The sequence below is a fragment of the Pseudopipra pipra genome, chromosome 18 (assembly GCF_036250125.1).
Source record: "Pseudopipra pipra isolate bDixPip1 chromosome 18, bDixPip1.hap1, whole genome shotgun sequence".
NCBI classification, from domain to species: Eukaryota; Metazoa; Chordata; class Aves; order Passeriformes; family Pipridae; genus Pseudopipra; species Pseudopipra pipra.
In genome coordinates, this window is record NC_087566.1 from 5,060,838 (window position 1) to 5,081,987 (window position 21,150).

Consider the following 21,150-nt stretch of genomic DNA (forward strand, 5'->3'; position numbering starts at 1 on the left):
GGTGCCCGCTCGCCGCCGGCCGCCAGGTAAAGCTGCGGGGCTGCCAGGTAAAGAGCGGGAGCCCGGCCGGGAGCGGGGGGCGGCCGTCCCTGTCCCTGTCCCCGTCCCCGTCCCCGCCGCGCCCGCCCCGCGCCGCCGGTGCCGCCCTGCAGGGGGAGCCGCGGGCCCCGCGTCCTGCGGCGGGGGAGGGAGCGGAGCGGGGCGGCCGCGGGGCAGCGCCGGCACCGACACACGGCTCCCGCGGCGGCCGGAGCGCAGCGGACCCCGAGCGCAGGTGGGTGATGCCGGCGGGGCCGCGGGGAGGGCGGCGGGTTCCCCGTGTGCGGCTCCCGGGGCGGAGCGGGACCCCCCGGCCGGGGCGGGCTGCGGGGCTCGTCCCGCTGGAGCATCCCGAGCGCGGCGGTCCCCGGTCCCGGAGCCGCGGTGGGCGGCTCGGCTTCCCCCTGCGGCGTTCGCGGCAGCCCCGCTCCCTGTCCTGCCTCTCCCGCGAATTTCAAAAGTGGCCGCCGGCTGCCCTTTCGGTGCTGCCGAGCCCCCAGCCCCAAGATGGGGCGATTTTGCCTTGCCACCGCTTTCTCCTGCCCCGGCTCGGGTTGGCTTTTTCCCCTGTGGAGCCGGTGCTTTTCACTCAGTGCTGATTCCCAATTGTCAGTCCCTCGACACACCCCCACGCTCCAAGATGTTTGCTCCATGGATCTTCCCTCAAACATCAGGTGCTGGACTTTGCCTCCCTGCACCCAGTCCTCCTGCAGCTCTTCGGCTGATATTTGTGCTTAATCGTAAAATAGTGATTCCGCAGGAGCACCCTGCATCCTGTAAACTTCTCTGAAGTGTTTCCGAAGGAGGTTTCTATGCATTTCACAGTCGCGTTAAGGGGAAAAAGGGCACTGAAAAGGTGACGTTAAACCTGTGCACAGTCTTATCCCATTCCTTGCCCCCGAAAGCCCCGACCCTGCCTTATCGCTGCCAAGCGGCTGAAAGTTGGGAGCGGAGACCCTCTGGCTGTGCCCGGGAGCTCTCAGCGTTGGTACCCAGTGAGCTACCCGTCACAGGGGGGCCCGGGATCGCTGTGCTGGGGGGAGAGGGCAGGTGAAGGACAGCGAAACAGGCTGCAAGGTGCCGGTTGTCTCCGGAGCTGTTGGGAGGATGTGTGGAGAAGGCTTTCTGCCCTGGTACACAGGCTCTGGAGCCCTGCGGGGTGAGCTGCCCCCATGGAGGTGCCGGCAGCCCATCCCGGACGGGAGCGAGAGGCAGCAGGTGCGTTCCCGCTGTGTCAGTGCTAGCGTGTGGTGCCCTCACCGCGGATGCTCCTGGGAAGAGATTTTTCTGCACGGCCGTTTGTGTGCCCAGAAGCACCACGGCTGCTTTAATGCTCTTTTATGCCCTGGTGCAGTATGAGTTTGGGGTACCTCGAGTGCAGGGGTATTGCAGGCTTTGCTATAGCTTGAAAGTAGTAAAGGTGGTTGAGCACCCTCTTCCAAAACTGCCTGGGGCAGTGACCCGCAGAGAGACGGGAAGGGTTAACTTAAAGAGAACAACATGACTCACTTGGTAAATAGAGTTAATAGAATTGCCGTAACTATTTAAAATTATTTTCCTAAGCAGATGGCCAACTATTAGATCACTCGATCTTTGGATGTATTTGTTTTCAGGTTCCTTATCAGGCTGGTAAGTCTCAGACACGTGTAACTCAAGAACTGGAGTAATTGATAAATTCGTTCTTCTGCAGAAGTAAAACTAACAGAGAGAAGAGCCAGTGTTAGAGAGCTCCTGCTGTTAGAGAAACACCCCCACAGCGTACTGCCCGAGTGAGGTAGAAAAAGATTAGATAAAGTGACCATCAGGGATGTGGGAAATATTTGAATTGAATTAGATCTGTGGAGGAGATAGCTTATTTCGAATCTCAATTAAAAAAGTCAATATAAATGTAATCGCATATCACAAAAACCTATGGAAATGAAATCCTGTCTAATACGGCAAATGGATTAAGTTCTGAATTTACCAGGAGAGCTGTGAACCCCTGAATTTGTAGAGAAAACATGTGGGTACAAACTGCAAACATGTATGTGTGTATATAAAATAGAAATGACCTATTCTAGGGTGTGAAAAAAAAAAGGCAGCAGGTCTTTTTAATGCCGTTCACGTGGGACGTTTGTAATTTTCACACGCACATAATCTGTCTCTTCCCATATGTATTTTTATACATAAAAAACAGAATGGGCATCACCCTGTACCAGGTCAGGGGATGCTGGCCCAGTAATGATATTTTTAGCCTCAGTCCTTCTATCAGTGAGTTCAAAAGGCACTGAAGCTCTGAGCTGGAAAGCCTCCTGCCAGGTCTCCCATGTTTGCATTTCTGGTTTTGCTAATATTTTAATAGGATGTTTCCATAAGGGCTGCTGGTGCTACTGCGTTTGGATGTAATCAACTTTGGAAAGCTATTCATCTTTCTTGTTTAATCTTCAATAATGGATTTCATGTAGAGCCATGTGGCTAAGCCCTCTTAAGAACTACTGGGGAAGGCTCAGCCCAGCAGAAGGTTTGGAGGTACTGCTTTGAATCTTCACTTTTCCTTTCAGTCCTGTCTCTCTGTAGGGTCGAGTCCCCCTTTGGTCTTGAGCCTGGATGCTTTTCCATCTTGGTGGAGGGAAAACCTCCCCCTTTACCACTTCCTTTCTGCCTGTCTGACTGACTGATGGCTGCATGATTTCTTGTCTATACAGGATGTTTAAGGTTTCACAGATTTTCCACCATTTTCGCTGTGCTTCAGCTCTTTGCTTTTGTTTGACGTTTCCACCCACACGAGAGGGGAACAAGGTAAAATGTGGCAAAGCTCTCTGAGTTCTGCTCAGCTGTGACTGAAGTTTTTTCCATACAAAAGCTGGTGTCATCATCTCTGCTCATGTCCTGCAAAGTTTGTTCTTATCTTCAGTTTGAACAGCTTCCAGGTCTTCTTGTTCACTGTCTCATTTGATCTGGATGGTGACTAACTTTCAAAGCTGTTCTTTACTGTGTGATTTTCATCTGAAAATGGAGGTGGGCTGTTAAACCTTTATTTTTGTGTTGGTTTCTGAAGTAAAAGCCAGGAAAGAGATCTTGTGTGTCAAGGAATCAGGGAGGATTCTCACAAGTCAATGGAGGATTACTCCCTTGCATTGGGGATTTAGGGCCAGAAGGTTTGGTTCCTTCATGGACCACCTTCAGGTTTTGCATCAATGCACCTGAACAGCCTCGGCGAAGCTACTTGAACACAACAGCACCAGTTCCTTGCCTCTCTGCTCACTTTAAAAATGCAGAGAAAGCTGCCTACTAATGAGATGCTTTTGTAGCTGGTCTGTTAGGAAGTAAAGAACTGGCAGCATTCTGCCTTGGGAGGGTGGGAGGGTCTGGGCAGATACACAGGTGATTTAACCTCTGAAGGCTTCAGTTCCCTCTTAGAGTCAGAAGATGCCTCTCCCATTACAAAGGTTGCATCTGTATCAGAAATAATTACTGGTTGTATTCCACTTTTACTCTCTGCAGTAAATCTCTGTAGATCAGAATGGACAGATGGCACATACAATTCTAAATTATGGAAAATATCCTTGGGAGGCACTTCGAGGTCATCTGATCCAGGCCTCTGCCCAAAGGCAGGATCAGCCCTGCTTTTGCCATTCCTGACCTCTCTTTCTCCATCCTGCTCCTAAAGACCTGCTGTGGAGGTTCCTTACGTTCCTGGTGAGCAGGACACACCCTGATGCCCAGCTTAAAGCTCCTTTGCTCTCACTCATTCTTCATCTTGACCACAGCGGGCGACCCACAGATGATCCACAAAGAGGATTTCCGAGTGCTTCAGCAAGTGCAGGTGTTTGGTAAATGTGAGTGAGTGAAGGCAGGATCTCTTTTACTCCTCAGTCTGTGTTCTGCAAGGAGCAAATCATCCAAAACCTGGCTACCTCGTGCCTGGTGTGGCTGGAGAGCTGCAGTGGCACGGGAGGGATGGGGTAGGTAGGCTGTGCCACAGCTGCATATGGGGATGCAGTTTCAAAGTTAGGATCAAGTTGTTCTGGAAAAAGGATGCCTTTCATCTTTGGGCCTGTTGGTAGCATAAAATACAACGTACTTCATGTACAGGGCATGCAAATGCCATTGCAGAAGATATGCAAAAGCAGTCCTGGAGCCTTCTTGCCCACAAAGCAGCAATAAATCTAGTGTCAGGAAGGCCATGCTTGAAATTTTACTTGTATTTTGGGGCTCTTGCTGATGTGGTTTTGATTTTTATTTTGTTTTTTTATTTTTTGAAAATTTTCACATTTCAAGCTCAAAGAAGTAATTTGTTACCACTACAAATGCAGCTGTGCAAGGCAGGATTTGAAAAGAAATGACAGCTACAAGATAAATTGTATTTATCTTAGATGGTAAGTCAGGGGTTGCATGCAGTAGGTTTATCACTATCTGACAGGTAACAAGATAAACTCCAGGTGTTACATAGGGATGTGGAAAAACCTGAAACAGGGATAAAGATACTTTACAAAGCATTTTTAGGGAGCATTTGCAAACAATGCATCTGAGACAATGGAGAAGTTAGTGGGGAGGGAAACTTCTTGCAGGGATGGTTTGAGCCAGGAACAGGGGGAGGGAAAGGCATATACAGAGGATGAGGGAATCTTCCTGTCCCTCTCTGATACAGGGAGAGGAAAGGGGGGTTTCCTTAAGCTTTGGAGACGTGACAGATGACATGCTGGGCTCCTGTCTGTATGCTGATTAGAAGTTGTGATTGCACTGGTTCCAGGAGGGAAGGCACTCAGGCATTCTCATCCTTGCAGATTGGGGCTGTTTTATCTGCCAGCAGCTGAGATACAGCATCCCCTGGCATTCCCTGGCTCCCTATCCCCTGGCATTCCCTGGCTCCCTATGCCCTGGCATTCCCTGGCTCCCTATGCCCTGGCATTCCCTGGCTCCCTATGCCCTGGCATTCCCTGGTTCCCTGTCCCCTGGCATTCCCTGGCTCCCTATCCCCTGGCATTCCCTGGCTCCCTATCCCCTGGCATTCCCTGGCTCCCTGTCCCCTGGCATTCCCTGGCTCCCTGTCCCCTGGCATTCCCTGGCTCCCTGTCCCCTGGCATTCCCTGGCTCCTTGTCCCCTGGCATTCCCTGGCTCCTTGTCCCCTGGCATTCCCTGGCTCCCTGTCCCCTGTGTTTGTCCCAGGTGACACTCGCAGTGACAGTTGTGGCCCCTTGTTCAGCAGCTCTCCAAGACCTCGGAGTCTCCTCCATTTTTCTCCTGGTTTTGCTTTGTTGGAGATACATTGCTTTGAGTTTGTGTTCTCCTTTTGCTTCTTGTCTTCCCTTTTTTCCCCTCCTTTTTTTTTTCTTAGTAGGGCAGCAGAATTGTCTCTGCTCTCTTTGCCTGCTCTGTAATGTTGCTCTGTTACCCAAATCCCCCTTTGTGTACTGGGAAAGTCCTCTGCAAACTGACCTATCATTTTGGTTATTGAGTTTTCCCCAGAATAGGATTGTCAGGTCCTAGTATGAATCACTTGTTGAGGTTAAGGAGTTAAAGGAAGTGGGCTGTTAAATACCATGTTCTGTGGTGGTAACAGCTTTGGTTTCAGTATGAGATCCAAATATTTGGGCACAGACTGGGATTTTCCATAGGAAACATTCCCCAGGATAAAAGACAGCTAAGAGGTATGTGGCTTTTTAATAAGATCTTCAGAAGAGAGGCACGTGATTGAAATTGGTTTGAATAATTAGAGTTTCCACAGACGCCCGATCCACAGATCAGTGCCCAGGTTCAATGGGACCATGGAAAATCACATCACACTGACCTGGGCTGGCACCAGCACCAATATAGCTCCTGGACCATCTCTGGGGAAGCATGCTGACTTTTAAAAATGTTCTGCAGCCTGGATTTTGGCAAAAAATGACATGTGCTAATGGCTACCTAGTCAAGGAGAGTCTGGAACTATTTCTGACAGTCCCAAAAATCCAGCCTCTGTAGCTGAACCTGTTAAAACTGAGGCACCTAACTTTGTCAAACACCTAAAAAACATTAATGTTTTCATTTATGTCATCCTGGGTCTTGTGAAATGTTGATCCAAACTCTGCTTGTCCATTTTGATTCATTTAGGGCTATAACATGGGTAGACATAGAGGATTCTGGGGATTTGATGGAGTTATGTGATTCTTTTTTTCTGATACAGTTGAATGGTGCCAGCTCTTGCAGGATATAGAAAGGTAAGAAGGTGTATTCATGGGCTGAAGACTGGAAAGAGGATTCATTGACAGGTCTTTTTTTAACTTTCTTACATCATTCCTAAAGGGGAATCTTCCCCCACATAGCCACAGTACAGCCCAACTGTATGATTACAGCAGAAAAGAGGTGGACACAGTCCACTTGGGAGAAACTGTTCTGGGCATCTCCCTGGGATCCATCTCTGCTTGACTAACTTGAGTTAGGAGTCAAATGCCACGGTGCCTAAGGAATTTGTCTTGGAAGTCTGTTTTGGCTTATCCTTGTTTGGCAAGGTGTGAGGATCATGGTTGTCATGCATTTGAGAAACAACTGCAGGTTTCTTTACAGCTGGAGCTTTTTTTTATGTCTTGTTGTGCAGAAACTGTAAAATATCTGAAGTTTTCATAGGACAGAAGGGCCACTTCCCGAGGGTAGTGGAGGTGTCTCTGCTGGCAAGTCCAGTAAAATGTTTTCTGAAGTGATTTATGAATGGCTCCTGGTTCTCCAGTGTGATGGTTTGATGTAGGAGAGACACCAGTGATGAGGAATGTCATTCCCTCAGCAGCTGCAGCAGGAGCAGGAAGCAGGGAGAGGTACCAGGCTGTCACTGTAGCGGATGTGCTCTTACCACAGCACAAGGACTTAGGAAATGAAGAAAGACTTCAAGTCCTCAGAGCACCAGCTAAACACTGAGGCTCTGGGATCACTAAGCAGTGACATTGGAGAGTTCTTAATAAATTGGATTATAATCATAGACTTCGGGGCAAAAATGAAGTCCCTTTGAGTACCTCTAAAAAGGCTTGTGTTGGTGTGGCTTCTTGTGATAGTGAAAGTGCAAGTCACCCCCCAAGAGTGACAGCAGTGTGGTGCAAGCTATGGCAAAGAGAAGAGGGAGTGACAAAGGAAGGGCATGTGGCCTGAAGGCATCGTCAGAGCATCAGCTCCTCCTTATCCACAGAGGGTGGCAGAGTCCTAAAAATGTCTTAAATAGTTTTGAGACTGAGACAGAAACATTAATAGAATGCTGAGGCATGACACTGAGCAAATAAACGTGAACAGGTCAGGATAAGTATCCGAAAAAATGGAAACAAACTAAGGAGGTGGAAGATTTGTTATTGTGGCTTTTGCCTGCTTTTGGGAGAGCACACACCCCACCAGCATTGTCACTGTCTAAATCCTCTTTCACTGGCAGCTGATTGATGAACATATGAAATGAGTTGTGTAAAAGGTGCTGGTGCCCAGCCTGGGGGGTGCAAAAGGGGCCAGGGCACCCCGTGGGACATGGGAGGACACGGGGCTCTTGTGCTGGCTGAAAAATCAGCCTGTTCTACAAGGCACAGGGAGCACAGGGCCAATCTCTGTGTCTGAGCCAGCAGTGAACAGCCCTACAGAGCAAACAGCAGTCACTGGGCAGAGAGGGGCAGAGGGTGGGGGAGCACTGGGGTGTTTGGGTGGGCTCTGCAGGACGGGCTCTGTGGAGCTTGGGCTGAGCTGTGTCACTGCTTAAACTGATCAAAGAAGGCAGCACATCGGGGAGGAAGGATGAGATGAGCTGTGTTAGCAACCCAATGGAGGCCTGACTGGTGCCTGTGGGTGGGGTGAGTCAAACTGCTTGGGTGGTAACAGGAGCTTCACGGTGGGTCCTCAGGAACAACCCCTTCTCAGAGGGGTCAGTGGATGAGCCCTGGGTGAGCTAATGCAGTGAGAAAGCTTTGCTTTGGCTCAGATGCAGGTAGAATTCACTCATTTCTGTTCAGGTTGTACAGTGCCTTCATCAGGATAGGGAAGGACAGCTTGGGAATCATTTTAAGTTACACACAGAGAGATGGAAAGAGTTACGTTCCTTCTGCTGCAGGATGTTGGTTGGCCTGGTACAGCAGCTCTCCCTGCACTGGGGAGAGTTTTTGTTCCACCATCAGAGTTCATGCAAACACTACTGGCAACCTGCAGAAGGACAGTGCTTGAGAGAGGGAGCAGGGATCACAGGGCCTGGTGGAGATAAACCTGTAATTAGAGAAGGCAAATAGGGTTTGGGAACAACTGGATAAAAACGCAGGAAAATGAACAGATGAACCCAATTCTCAACTGCCTTCCTGGAAACTTCACATAGAAATGAGAGGCAAAGTCACATCTGGAGAGAAGTCTACTCAATTATTTTAAAACAGACCAGAATGGATGCATTAGCAATACAATAAATATTTTCAGAGTAAACTCTTCCCTTGCCTGTAATTCCTCAGTCACCTCTTCTTGATATTCTGTTTCCTCATTTCTCTTATTTTGTTCTTGAAGGAAATGCTCCTTATGTATGAACACAGCTGGCTTTAGTAGGGCTATGGGGAGGCAAAGTTTGCTTTGAGTTCTTCCCTCACACAGGAAAGGAAAACTGGCTCCTTGGAGACATTGTGGATGATATTGGCAGTAATAACTTGTTGCTGGCCATGGTACATGGTTTTAATTATGCTTTTTTCACTTAAGAAAACTTATCCAAATGCTTGATTTCTTTTTTTTATTTTTTACAAATGCCACCATAGGTAAATCAACATCAGCAACCCTGAATAAAAGATAGTTTGCTCAAAAATCCAACATGTTTCGGTGCCTTTTGGCAATATATCATGTTGCCTGCTGCCCACTGAGACTTTAGTGAGCACAGGGGAGTGTTTTCCCTTCTGTTTGTTGGTTTGATCTGGCTTATTTAACTGGTGGTCATTCAGCCTTACTTAGTTGTGCCCCCCCTGGCTTTTTGTGACCATTAGAATGGGAATAATTACTGTGAGGTTTTTGTTGCTTTTAAACATTTATAACATCCACTTAGGAAAAAAATGGTCAAATGCATTCTGTTCTGGTCTTCCGCTACTGCAATAAAAATTAATCTACTTCTAGCACTTGGAGGGCAGGAGGCAAAGCTGCAATATTGGTTTTGGATTAGCCATCCCTATCAGCCAGCCCATCTATGTTATGACCATTGCTTGTTATCCACTGGGGTTTCACTTTTGGGGCATTTTTGATTTTTTTCATTTTTTTTTTTATGGGGCATAAACAGGAGGAGAAGAGAGACACAGGACAGGCCTGCAGGGTGTGATTTTAGTACTGGTTTTGTTGCTGTCACTGGTGCAGCAGTGAGGGTGTCTCTGGTAATCCCCCAGTCAGTGAAGATTTTACTCCCAAATTCACAATGTGTGTTCCTGCTGGGAGTGCAGCCTCCTTTTTTAGCCTGGACTGCAGCAGGGATGGAAATGTAAAGCAGAATTGTTGCCCCTTTTCCCCATTTCTGAGCTGACAGATGAAGATCAGGGACAGTGCAGATCTCTGAAGAGCCATTCCTTCTGCCTTTCACAAGTACATGGAAGGGAGCTGTAAGTCTTGGAGAGCTGTTATTTTCCTGTAAGAGGAGATGACACCAAGTTTAGCAGAGCTGAAGCCCTCACTGTACTCAGTATTTCAGGAGAATTTGAAAAGCCAATCCAGAAAGCTTGTTACCCCACTGTAGGGTTTACACTGGAGGAAGACTTCAAGTGGAGACAAGCTCTGTGTTTGTCCAAAAATCCTTGGCCCTGCACTTCTGTAGTCAGAGCATTGGTGGCTCAGGTGATATTTTGCATAAAGTCTGGCACAGTCCTCTGGAAGGGTCAGACTGCCATGCAGAGCACCTTGATAGAACAGGGATTTCCACTCATACCTGTGTTCTACACTTGGATGGGTGTCCACACAGGCAGGCGTGGAAGGGCACTGGGCATCCGTAATTCCAGGGAAGGCTGAGGGAAAGTGCAAGTGCTCCAGGTACCTGAAAACCAAGACCATGGTGTGCTGATAATTTTGCCTGCTTTGTTTCACTTGTATCCTTTGTTAACAAAGAGCAGTCTAGAGGGAAATAGTCTATTATTAATATTTAATTTCCTCCTATTACTGTAAGCAGATGACCTAAAAGATCATTTAGCCAGCAGCCAATAATAAGGCAAATAGGGGAATCAGAAAATGTATGTCTTGGTTAGATGGGTGATGCCTCCTTCTCCTCTTTCCTGCCCCACCCAACCACAACTCCCTCGAAAGGGAGGCAGGGCTGTGAGGTGCTCTCTGACAGCTCCAAGCACTCGGGCTGTGTGTCAGCAGTCAGGGGCACAGAGAAGCTGCTGTACCTGAAATATTCATAAAAATACCAAACTTCAGAAAGGAAACCCTTGAGCAACACAGAGAAGTGCTCCTGCTGTCTTCCCTGGGGTTCTCCCCAAAGGACACCTGTTTTCATTGTTTTACAGCCCCAGTTGTTTTGCAAATTTGTGTACTGCCTGTGAGCACGTGGGCTCATTTATTGTGACTTGGTCCTCTGAAGTGATGGGGAGAGACAAGATTTCTTGGAGTCTCTGATTTAAAAGATAGGGAGATTCTCTTTGAGCTGAAGGGGTTTCAAAGAGAGGATAAAAACTGATAAGCATCTCCCCCTCCAGGCTTTGAAAAGTAGGAAACAAATGATTTAGCTGCACCGATTTCTCTGCTTACCAGCCATGCTGAATTCAAGGATTTTCCCTGAGGGAGTTAGGTAATCTGCATGTGGCTGGTACCTGGGAAGGGTCATGTTGTCAGAAGGAGATGCTAGATTGTGATCTGTGGAATGAGCCTTGATGAACATACCCCATGGCCCCCGTGAGCTGCCTCTTACCCCATTCTAGGGCAGACAAAGAAACCGATTCCCTCTGGAGCCCATGGAAGCTACAGCCCTGTCACCTACGTGCCCACAGGCAGCCCTGGATGCCCTAAGGGCTGCTGATGGTCTGGAGATTTTGCTAATATGAGAGTAGCTGTCAAACTGAAGTGTCACAGACATTGTCAGCCTGGCATGGGTGCAGAGGGTGAGTCTGCTCTGCACCAGCGTGACAGAGTGGGGGTGTCCAAAAGCAGGACAAACTCAGGCTAGAGGGGCCAAGAGCTTGTTTGAGGTGGGTGATTTGAATCAAGCAGTGGCCACAGGCTCAACTTGATGATTTTGGCACTCAGGAGATAAAAGGGGCAACATCTTAGTCCAAAGCCAACTGGAGATGCCAAACAAAAGCTTGCTTAGGCTCTGGTGGTGAATTGCTTCATGGGAACGTGCTGTTCAGATGCTTTATTGAATTTTCAAGGAGCAGTTTTTCATTGGGGGGTGAAATATGAGAGAGAACAGAGTGTTCCAAGTCACTAAAAATGAACAGAGCACCAGCTTTACAGGTTTGTGAATGACAAAAAAGGTTTATTTAATAATGGGGAAAAGGCCGGAACATAGCCCAGGGTATCAAGAAGGAATTAACAAAATAAAACACAGGCTTAGGAAGAAATACGAATTGTAGCTGTCCAGCCTGTTGGGTGATACAGGTTATTTTCCCTAAGTTTCAAGAAGCTTGCCATGCTGTTCCCTCAAGGGCCTAGATGTTAGACACTTCCCCAGTGAGTAAAGCAGATTGTTAATTAATTTTGTCTTGTTAGACCTGGTTGCTGAGCCTTTGGGTCTTGCATGAGGTAGACAATTCTACAATAAATTTTGTGTTCCCTCTGGATATGTGTCATCTTCTCTAGGTGGTCTGGATTTCATTTTGTCCCAGTACAGTGGATTTCTAGCTGCATAAGCAGAGAGGCTGAGCCTGTTCTTGTTTTAAAGCAAGTTGGAAATACTTCTGGAACTGAGATCTGTTATCATGTCAGGTGAACGCTGCAGAGGGTGACACTGTGAGAGGGGAACGAGGTGGGGAGGGCGAGTTCAGGCTGAACGTGAAACCTCCCGGGCTGTGGCACCTTCTGTCAGCAGCAGGTGAGGCCCCTGATGTGCTGGGGTTGCGTGGCCAGTAATTGGTTTTTCTAATGGCAGTGGCTACTCAGAAGCAGCAGAGCTGAAGCAGACACAAAATGTTGTTTTGTTGTGGCTGGGACACCTGCTCAGCCCCGGTTGTTTCTCTCCTGAGATGTGCTGGCTCTGCAGAACTCTGTGTTTTCCGGCCCATCTGAGAGCAGAGGGTGGAAGGACATGTTGTCCTCTTCTGGACATAACATTCCGATTGCTTTGGAATAAATGACTAGGGCTTGGGATGAAGAATCAAGCCACTGTTTGTGAAGGGGGATGGGAACCGAGGGACTAAGCAAATTCAGAGATAGAAAATTAAAATTTAACATCAGACCATGAAACAAACAGTTGAAGCAGAAGGTTAAAAGCTCTGTTGTGTCAGAAAACAGTGTGTGATGTGGTCATTAAACTTCAGATTCCAGCATCATGCTTTTTCAGGGTGCATGCAGAGCTGTAGGCAATTCCAGCTGTCTTTGTGCTGAGCAATCAGTATGTGTGGAACCTCCACAGTGTAGGTTTGTAACTTCCCTCTGTGTCCTGTTGGAAAATGAATTTGAGATGAGCCATCGACAGAGTCAGATTAAACAAAATGGGATTAATATGGATTCATAATCCTAATAAAGGAAGCTCTCAAATGGGGAGGAATATCCCAGTAATTTTGCTTGGATCCTCTTCACTGAGGTGTATGTGCTGTGAACACGAGGGGCAAGAGCAACATAGCAGGACTTTATTTAAATCCTCTCAGCATCAGGATTAATGTGCCCAGTTCTCAGGCTGCCTCCTTTCAAACAGCGGCTCCTTCAGCTCTGCCTCCATCTCAGAGGAGCTGGTGGGGGGAGCTGTAGTGGCTTTATTTTCCATAGCAGCAGTTTTGGCCCACGTATGTCACAGTAATTTGTTAAATTTTTCTAAACTTGTCCTGACACTGGAGTTTGGTTGTGAGCTTGACCTGCATGGAAACGTGTGAGCACACTGGGGAGTGGAGAGGCTGGGGTGTTACCCTGTCCCCATCCCTGCTGCTGTGATGCTGAGGGACACAGGAGCTTGCTCCCACTTCAGAGCCTTCAGACACAGCCTCTGACAGGGACACACACACCTTCCTCTTAGAGGCATGTTTTGCCCACTGCTTCCCTTGTTTGGTTGGGTTTTTTTCTCACACCAGCTCTTTCCTGTCTTTCTTCCCCCATTTCTTGCTCCCACACATGCACAAAGCGTTGTTTATTTCTCATCCTGCCTCTTCTGTTTTTTCTCCCTCCAGACCTTCTTTATTTCTATCTTATATTAATTCTAATCCCCTTCCCTGGAAGTTGGGCTGAGGGGAGAGGTTTCAATATCGCTGCTTTGAAACAAACCTGTTGGGATTTGTAATGGACAATCAGATGCTTGCAGAGTGATGTAAGGGCATATCACTGACATCCCTGAAATTCAAGGAAGTAGAAGCAAATCTTTAGGAAGTCAGTGGAAAATAGGAGTTTTTGCTGTAAAGAGATGGACAATATAGAGGCTTCTGTGGGTTTTTCTTCTTTAGAAAAGATTAAATGGATGATCTTTATCTTCCTCTTAACAGCTAGATCACACAATAATCTCTTCTGTTGATTTCTTCCACTCAAACCAAACAAAACACAAAAACAAGATTGCTGGAGGTGGAGAAAAGCAAGGTTTTTGAAGCACGTCCAAACCACCAGAATCATTCACTTTCCTTTCAAATGCAGCATTAGCGATAGAGCTCTAAATCAATGAAAGGTCTAAAATTAGATTATATTCCTGAGATCAGATGTGAATCACAAGTTAATCATATTTTCTTTTATTATCACTGTCTTTACCCTTTTATTTTATCCTGAGAAATTAGGTTTCTGACTTGAAAACAGAGTGAACTGTGAAGGCATCAAGCCCTGCTGGGTGAAACCAAGCCAGATCACCTGTGGATGGTCTCAAAAATCTTGTGTTTTGGAGGTTCATGTTGCATCCAAAACTGAGCTCTGGTGATTTATCAGTTAGTGCTGTGAATTGAATCTCTCTCTCCAAACCCTCTGATGTTTCAAGTAGCTGTTTCTTAAATTAATGAGAAAATATCACTGCTTAAGCTTGCTAAATAAGGTTTACAACCCACTCTGCAAGTGACAGGCGAGGACAGCAAGCAATTATCTCTTGACTGTGGCACAAAGCTCAGGGAACTGTATTCTCCACTGCTGTATTTTTAGCTGAGACCGTGGTGAAATGCACCCATACCTGAAGCAGAGGTACGAGGTGACCTGCGAGATCGGCGTGAGGGGGGTGAGTGCGCAGGCCACGTGTATCTGCCTGGGTCCGTGTTCCCTTGCAAGCAGCACCAACTTTAGCCCCAGGTTTGTGTGCATGACACTGCAGGAACTGGACTGTATCCCTGAGAGATGGCGTTGGCATCGTGCCCGTGTGTGTGTTTCTGGGAGAGGGGTATTTTGGTGGATGTGTTTCTGGCGGGCTGTAGGTGAAGAGCGACGGTGACCTACGTGGTGAGTGGGTGCCACAAACGCTACAGACAGTGCAGGTGTAATGAATAAATGGTTTGCCTATAGGATACAGGTTCACATGAACAAAAATGCTGGTGTTGCAGGAGGGGAGCCTGCAGAGACCCTTGCAAAGAGTGTTCATGGTCTGTGGGATTGTCCTCAAAGATGTCACTGTCTGACAAACCTCCAGCTTTTCTCCCTGCCACGGATCACGTTCCAGCGTCTGTGCACGGGAAGTCAAGGCTGGGTCTGGCCACAAAGGGGTGACCACACATGCCAGCAGCACAACCCCCCTCTAATGAGGGTTCCTGTCACTGCAGAGCAGCGTTTTGGTGCAGCTCACTCTTGGGGCAAAGCACGTGATGGCTCCAGTGTGGTGTTTGCGATCGGAGGGAGACAGGTGTATGTGAGAGGGCTCCTCCACCTTTCCTCTCTGCAGCCTCAGCACTTGCCAAGGCATAATTAGTGGGGCTCTCGTGTTTCAGGGCAGGCTATTGAGCAGCTGCTGAAGTGCCAGCTCAGTTGGTAGCCTCGAAAACAAAACGTCCCTTGTTTCTCATCACCACTGTGAAATGCTGCCTTCCTGAACTTGGGCTTGGCCCTGCAGCTTTCTGGATAGACAAAATGTGAGAATTTTGCCAATGATGTATTCTTCTAGGTCTGTTTAATATCCGTTATCAATTTACTGTGCCACTTTAATGAGATTTTGCTTTCTCCATCTCCTCCATAGAGCTGATTACTTAGTGTGTGTGGCTGGTGTTGATTTTTTGTGTTGTTTTTTTTTTTTTTTTTAAAGGAAACTACAAGTGAAGAAGTTCAATGTTTTCTTCAGCTGAAGAGAATATTTCTCAAGTCCTAGTAGGAAAAGGTGAAAAAGAGAAGCAGAGGATGTTGCTAGTAGGTATGAAGCCATGACTAGCAGTGTGATTGTCAACAGGAAGCAAAGCATCGCAGCTGATGTGACGCTGCAGTACAGCACTCTTGCTGTGTTGTGTTCCCTGCTGGACTCTGTGGCCTGGGGAGCTGCATCTCTCCCATCCGTTCGTCTGCTGGAGTTTGAATTGTTCTGCATCTGGTTAATCCACTTTGCTGGAGCTGGCAAGCCCTGGGCTCTTTTCCTGGACACCTGGTACTGTAAAGCCCTCGAAGAGCTCCGGGGAGGGCAGCGTGTGTGTGAGCAGCCTGCAGGGCTGGCAGTGAGACCCCCGGCAGCTTCGCGGTGTCCTGGCTGTTCAGTGCTCTGCAGATATGAACGCTGAGCTGTCCCGGCCCCTGCTCACACCGGCCTGGCTGTGCTCACCATGCTAGTACATGGGCAGGACGACTTCCTCTCAGACATCGCTTACATCATCCTGGAGCTCATCATCGCCGTGCTGGCCATCCTGGGCAACATCCTGGTCTGCTGGGCCGTCTACCTGAACAGCAACCTGCAGAACGTCACCAACTATTTCGTGGTGTCCCTGGCTGCTGCTGACATTGCCGTGGGCGTGCTGGCGATCCCCTTCGCCATCACCATCAGCACCGGCTTCTGTGCCTTCTTCTATGGCTGCCTCTTCATCGCCTGCTTCGTCCTGGTCTTGACTCAGAGTTCCATCTTCAGCCTCCTTGCTATCGCCATCGACAGAATCATTGCCATCCGGATACCCCTCAGGTAAGAGTGGGCTGGGCTGGGGGGCCAGGGAGTGGGAGTGGTGAGGGCTGAACATCCCTAGGAGCGACAGACCTGGAGATGAGTCAAGGAAGGAAGAGTTAAATGAGGATCAGAACTTTTTCTCTTGTATCTTGAAAAAAAACCTTTTCTAGGTTGTAAAGGCTGCCTTGGCTGCTGAATTTTCTGGTCACTTCGTTTTCCAGTTCTTCTTTGTCCTCATATGGTGCATGTCCATGGCATTGCAGTGCTGCTGCCTGGGAGCTGCCATTCCATACTTAGACAGGACCCTGCAGTAGCATCAATAACCTGTGTGCCCTGAGCTGCAGAAGGATTGCTGGGGGAAGGGCGAGCCAAAGCAAGAGATGGTGGAGGGCAGAAAGGGGGTGAGGTCAGGGCTTGTCTCCTTCCCTGTGGGGAGAATGGGGAGCTCTGCCTGCAGCTGTAGCAGCAGGGCTGGGGGAGCGTGGATGGGGTTTCTCACAGGGTTCATTAAATGTGAAGGGAGAGGAAGCAGCAGGCGATGGAGAAATGGGCCTTAGGAAGATTCGGAGCAGCTTAGGCACTGCCTCTGGAAGCAAAGGATGTACTAGGTCAAGGCAGAGGCTTCTCCCAGCCCAGACCTGTAGGTGGTTATTCTGTGGTCTCCGGAGTTTAAAGGAAGAAAAGGATGTTTCCATATCGGACCATGAAAGCTGACTGTGACTGGCTGGTATTGGTGTGCAACCAGGGAGGCTGACCTGGGACAAGGGGAAGTTTTGCCACACCCACAGGGGCTGCTCCTCAGTTCAGTTTTCTAGGAGCAGGTTGTTGTGGTGGGCTGTGTCTGGCCGTGGGTGTGAAGCAGCTTTGCATTTCTGTGACAATGATTTCGAGTCATTCACTGAGCTCAAGAGATGGAAAGGAAGCCCCTGGAGAGGCTGGTGCAGGAGAAGTGTAGGAGTCTCCTTCCTTCCTGTCTTGTCTTGGGAGGATGCAGCACGCTCTCAGGAATGGAGAGACTGCCTTCCTCTCCCGAGTAAGAAATGCAGCTGCAAAAATGGAACAAATCTCTGATTTTTGTGCTCTCGAGGTTGAGTTTTTGCACATCCTCACTCCTCTTGAGCTTAAATCACTCGTGTTGATCTGTGCAATTTAGTTTTGTCTCTTCTCAATACTTTGGTCACGCAGCACTTATGTCAATTAACACAAACCTCCCATTCAAAACCAGACTGGGAGCCCTGGAGCTGTGGAGATTGCCTTTCCAGGTGGGCCAGTGCAGCAAAGTCTTTCCTGAAGCCTTTTCTCAGCAAGTTTGTGCTGCTGTAACGTTACCTTTAATTGCTGGTTTCCAAACCCCATTAGTCACACCTGTTACAGCCTCTAGTTTTGATGTGGTTATAAGGCATATCTATTCAACTCCACTGTGGAGAAAACTGTTGATATTAGTTACCTGGAAATTGGATTGTGTCCACTTTTCTACTGTTCTACTAGATACTGAATAGATATTCAGTTTATAAACCAAAATAATAGTAAATGGTGCAAGGAAACATGTAGAGTGGCCCTTGGGAGCTGCCTCTGAAATGATTTTGGGAAGGGTTGATGTCTTGAATTCACCTCTCATGAGCTGGCTTCGAGGACTCTTGGTGACAGTTTAAGCACTCTTATTGTAGAGGATGACTTGCCAGGAAAAGGATTTTAAAAATCTGGATTTCTGCCCGGTTTTTTGGGCTATCACTGTAACTATATTGTCTTGAAAATGTAATTTCCTGGAACAGCCAAGGTAAAGAGTCTTTTAGAAAATCCAGACTTCATCAGTGCTGGGCATGATACTGGTTTCACTATCTTGTTTTTGAAAAAACAGAGCACACCCTCTTCTGCCCCAGGAACAGAGGGGTTGATTGGATGCAGAAACCCACAGGTAAATCCATGGGTTCCTCCTCCTCTGTTTCCTCTGCTGGTTTGTCCTTTCACAGTAGGAGTAATGAACTTGTCAATTCTGTTTCCCCTTAAGAATTTATGGATGAATAAACATTAGATTTATAGCCTCACACATGCTGAGAAAGTGAAAGCTGATTATGTGAAGAGGGAAATGTGATATGATTCAGGCTGCTCACATCCTCTTTTTTTTTTTTCTGATATCTGTTTGCCTCAAAAATGTGTCAAACAATTTGAAGGAAAATTCTTCCACTAAAGGTGTGTTGTTTTCACCCCATCCTTTAACAGCTGGTAAAGCCCCCTCTCCTCCTCAGAGGACGTGAAAGATAACACCAGGTTTTCCTAATATTCATTAGATGAACGCTCTTCAGTAACTCAGACTTCCTTCACTCTTGTGAAACCAAAAAGGGCCAAACCTATATTTTCTTTTTAACTATTTCATGTCTGATTTGTCCTAATGAAGGTAACCAAATGTATGGATGTGTATTCCCACACAAATAAATTGCCAGTATTAAGGAGGCAGCAAAGTGGGATTTCTGATGCTGCTTGGTCTTGTATCCCTCAGTACGTAATTAGAGTTACCTTTGAAATTATTTTTCTGTGGAGAAAAGACCCTCTTTCAAAATGTTGCAGTGAGGAAAGACATCTATAGGTGAAATTTAAAAATAGATAAAAACTAACTTGTGAACGTTTTATGGGTTCTGCCTTTCAAGTGATTAAAACACGGTGTAGAATTTGGTAAACTTTCCAAAAGTTCTCAAGCACTTTGCTGAATTCTGCCAGGCTTTATACAAATGTAACACTCTGCAAGTGGCAGCAAAGCGCTCCCACGGCAGGGAGTCCGAGCCATTGTTCGCCCTGGGATAAAATCCCAGCCGTGTCTCTCACGCGGCAGGTACCTGAAAACCTGCACTGGCGGATGTCGAACCCCCGGGGGCTCCAAACAAAACTGGCCGCGAGTCTGAGCCCAGGGTGAAGCCCCGGGCCGAGAACAATCGCTGCTTTCCAGGCTCGGCGGTGCCAGCAAACGCTCCGCGGGCACCGTGCCCAGCCCCGTGCTCCTGTGCCGGCATCGCTGCAAAGATCCTCCCCGGGGAAGGGCAGGTGCTTCGGATGCGCTGGAAGGAGAGGGGGGAACTTTCCTTCCTGCAGCCAAACGGAAAAGTTTTCTCAGGTTACTGAGGTTTCTGCTTGCTCTGTGAGCTGGATTCAGGCATGGAACACGCAGGTCATCCAGTGCCAACTGCAGTAACGTGCTGGAGCACAGGCCTTTTCCTCTGCTGGAAGCTGGTTTTCCTACCGGGATGTGGAATGGGACCTTTGTGCTGAGAACAGTCTCTTTCAGCTTGAATTCTCCAGGGTTGCCTTCTGAAATGCTCATACATGAGCACCTGAACCGGTGAATCAGAGATTTAATGTTTTATTGTCACTTCGAGCCATATGTGGACTTACTTCTCTCCCTAGTCACCATAAACCTTTTATGGCAGGCATTTCCTATGTGTTAAATAGATTATGGGCAGATTCAGCCTAATATGAGAGAAGAGTAATTTCCCTTTTCCTTTGAACATGGGCACGGCTTTGAAAGCAGTGCCTGTTGTCTGTGGCTTCATGGGCTGCAGCAGAACTCGCTGTTGCCAAGGTTTTAGTCTGGAAGCTCATCGTGTCATGAGCAGAACAACTGTGTTTGCCCACCATTCTTGCTTCTGCTGTTTAGAGCGGAAGAAATAATGGTGGGCACCTGTGCCCAGCTGTGGGATCCTACCCCACTCTGTTTCTATAGCATGGATGAGCACTGGTATCAGTTGGCACTTGGCAATAGGGGAGGAGGGTTCGTGACTGAGAGTTTTGGGAAAGGGTTGTTTAGGTGGTGCATGAGAAGGTCTCAGTTTGGTTTCTTGCCCTGCCACAGATTTCCTGGATGATCTGGGATTGCCAGTGTCTCTCATTTCCAGATATTTGTAATAGGGACAGAATATCCTCCTTGGTCCTGTCCCTGATGGCTTCAGCTGCCTGAGCTGTGGGATGTTGAGTGGGTGTGTTCAGTGAGTGGTGTTTTGTAGTGATTTGTTAAACACCATTGAGCACTGCTGGAATTCACATCAAAGCCATCAAGGCTGAGCACTGGCTTGTGTCTGAAACCTTCTCCATGCATGGCAGAGCTGTCTGGCCAGGACGTCAGTGCTGTCCACCAAAGGAAGGTTTAGAAGACAAGCAACAGGATGATTGGATGCTGTGATGGTGAGTTAGGCCACCTATAATCCTACCTCAGCCAAGTCAGCCAGAGATGTCCCGTGTGAGTTCTAGAAATTAAGCTCTCCTAAACAAATCCACACTTCTCAGTGGGTACCTGGCCAACGCAGGGCCACAGACTTTGTCACCAGATGCCGTGAGCTTTCTCTCTTAACCCTTGGAGATACTGAGCAAGGCATGATGGACATGCACTCCAGCACAACACACTGCAGCTGGAAACTGCTTGGGTTAAGTGCTGTTCTGAAGCCTTGTAAAGTTTCTTGCACGGGAATCCCCAGAGGGTAAGAGGGAGGGAGAAGTGAGGGGGGTGTTTGTCTGGAGCAGCAGTGATATATATTTTTAGTGGAAGGGAAGGGACATCTCTAGTCGTGGGATAACAGCTGCACAATTTCAAAATTCCTCTGACAAGATGTAGCTAATTCCAGGGCTGCAGGGTTTTGAGGTTTTTTTGTTTTGTTTTTTGTTTTTCCAGGCTTCAAGTGTCTTCAGCCACTCTCTGGCTCCCTGAGTGTACATTTCAAAGCACAGATGCTGTTTTGCTCTGTTGATGAGGCCTGAATGTGAGCAGCTCCCTGCTACCATCCATGCTGTGCCCTTAGCAGCCCCTAAGCACTGAGCAGGATCCACTAATTGCTGGGAAAAACCCTTTTTCTCTCTCAGAATCAGCTGAATTCCTCCCTCATTTCTGGAAGGAGGATTTTGGTGTATTTGGAATACTGGGAATTGTGTGGTTGGTTCCCTCACGTGCTCCCTCTTTTCTGATTTTGAAATGCAGCTGAGGGAGGTCTCATGTGGAGCCAGTTTTTTCCAAGGCTCATCAGCA

At 47.9% G+C, this 21,150-nt stretch overlaps 1 protein-coding gene across 2 annotated transcripts in view; it reads left to right on the forward strand.

Annotated features, from left to right (window-relative positions):
* The window catches only part of ADORA2A (adenosine A2a receptor), a 32,140-nt gene that overhangs the window by 3,696 nt on the left and 7,294 nt on the right, over nucleotides 1-21,150 (forward strand). The window contains exons 1-2 of one of the 2 annotated variants that reach the window (XM_064675466.1): nucleotides 167-274; nucleotides 15,309-16,163. In XM_064675466.1, the coding sequence (XP_064531536.1) occupies nucleotides 15,814-16,163 (350 nt within the window). In that variant the 5' untranslated portion in view covers nucleotides 167-274; nucleotides 15,309-15,813. Of the gene's footprint in view, nucleotides 1-166; nucleotides 275-15,308; nucleotides 16,164-21,150 lie in introns of those variants that run through there. The other variant, XM_064675467.1, reaches the window with a different exon arrangement.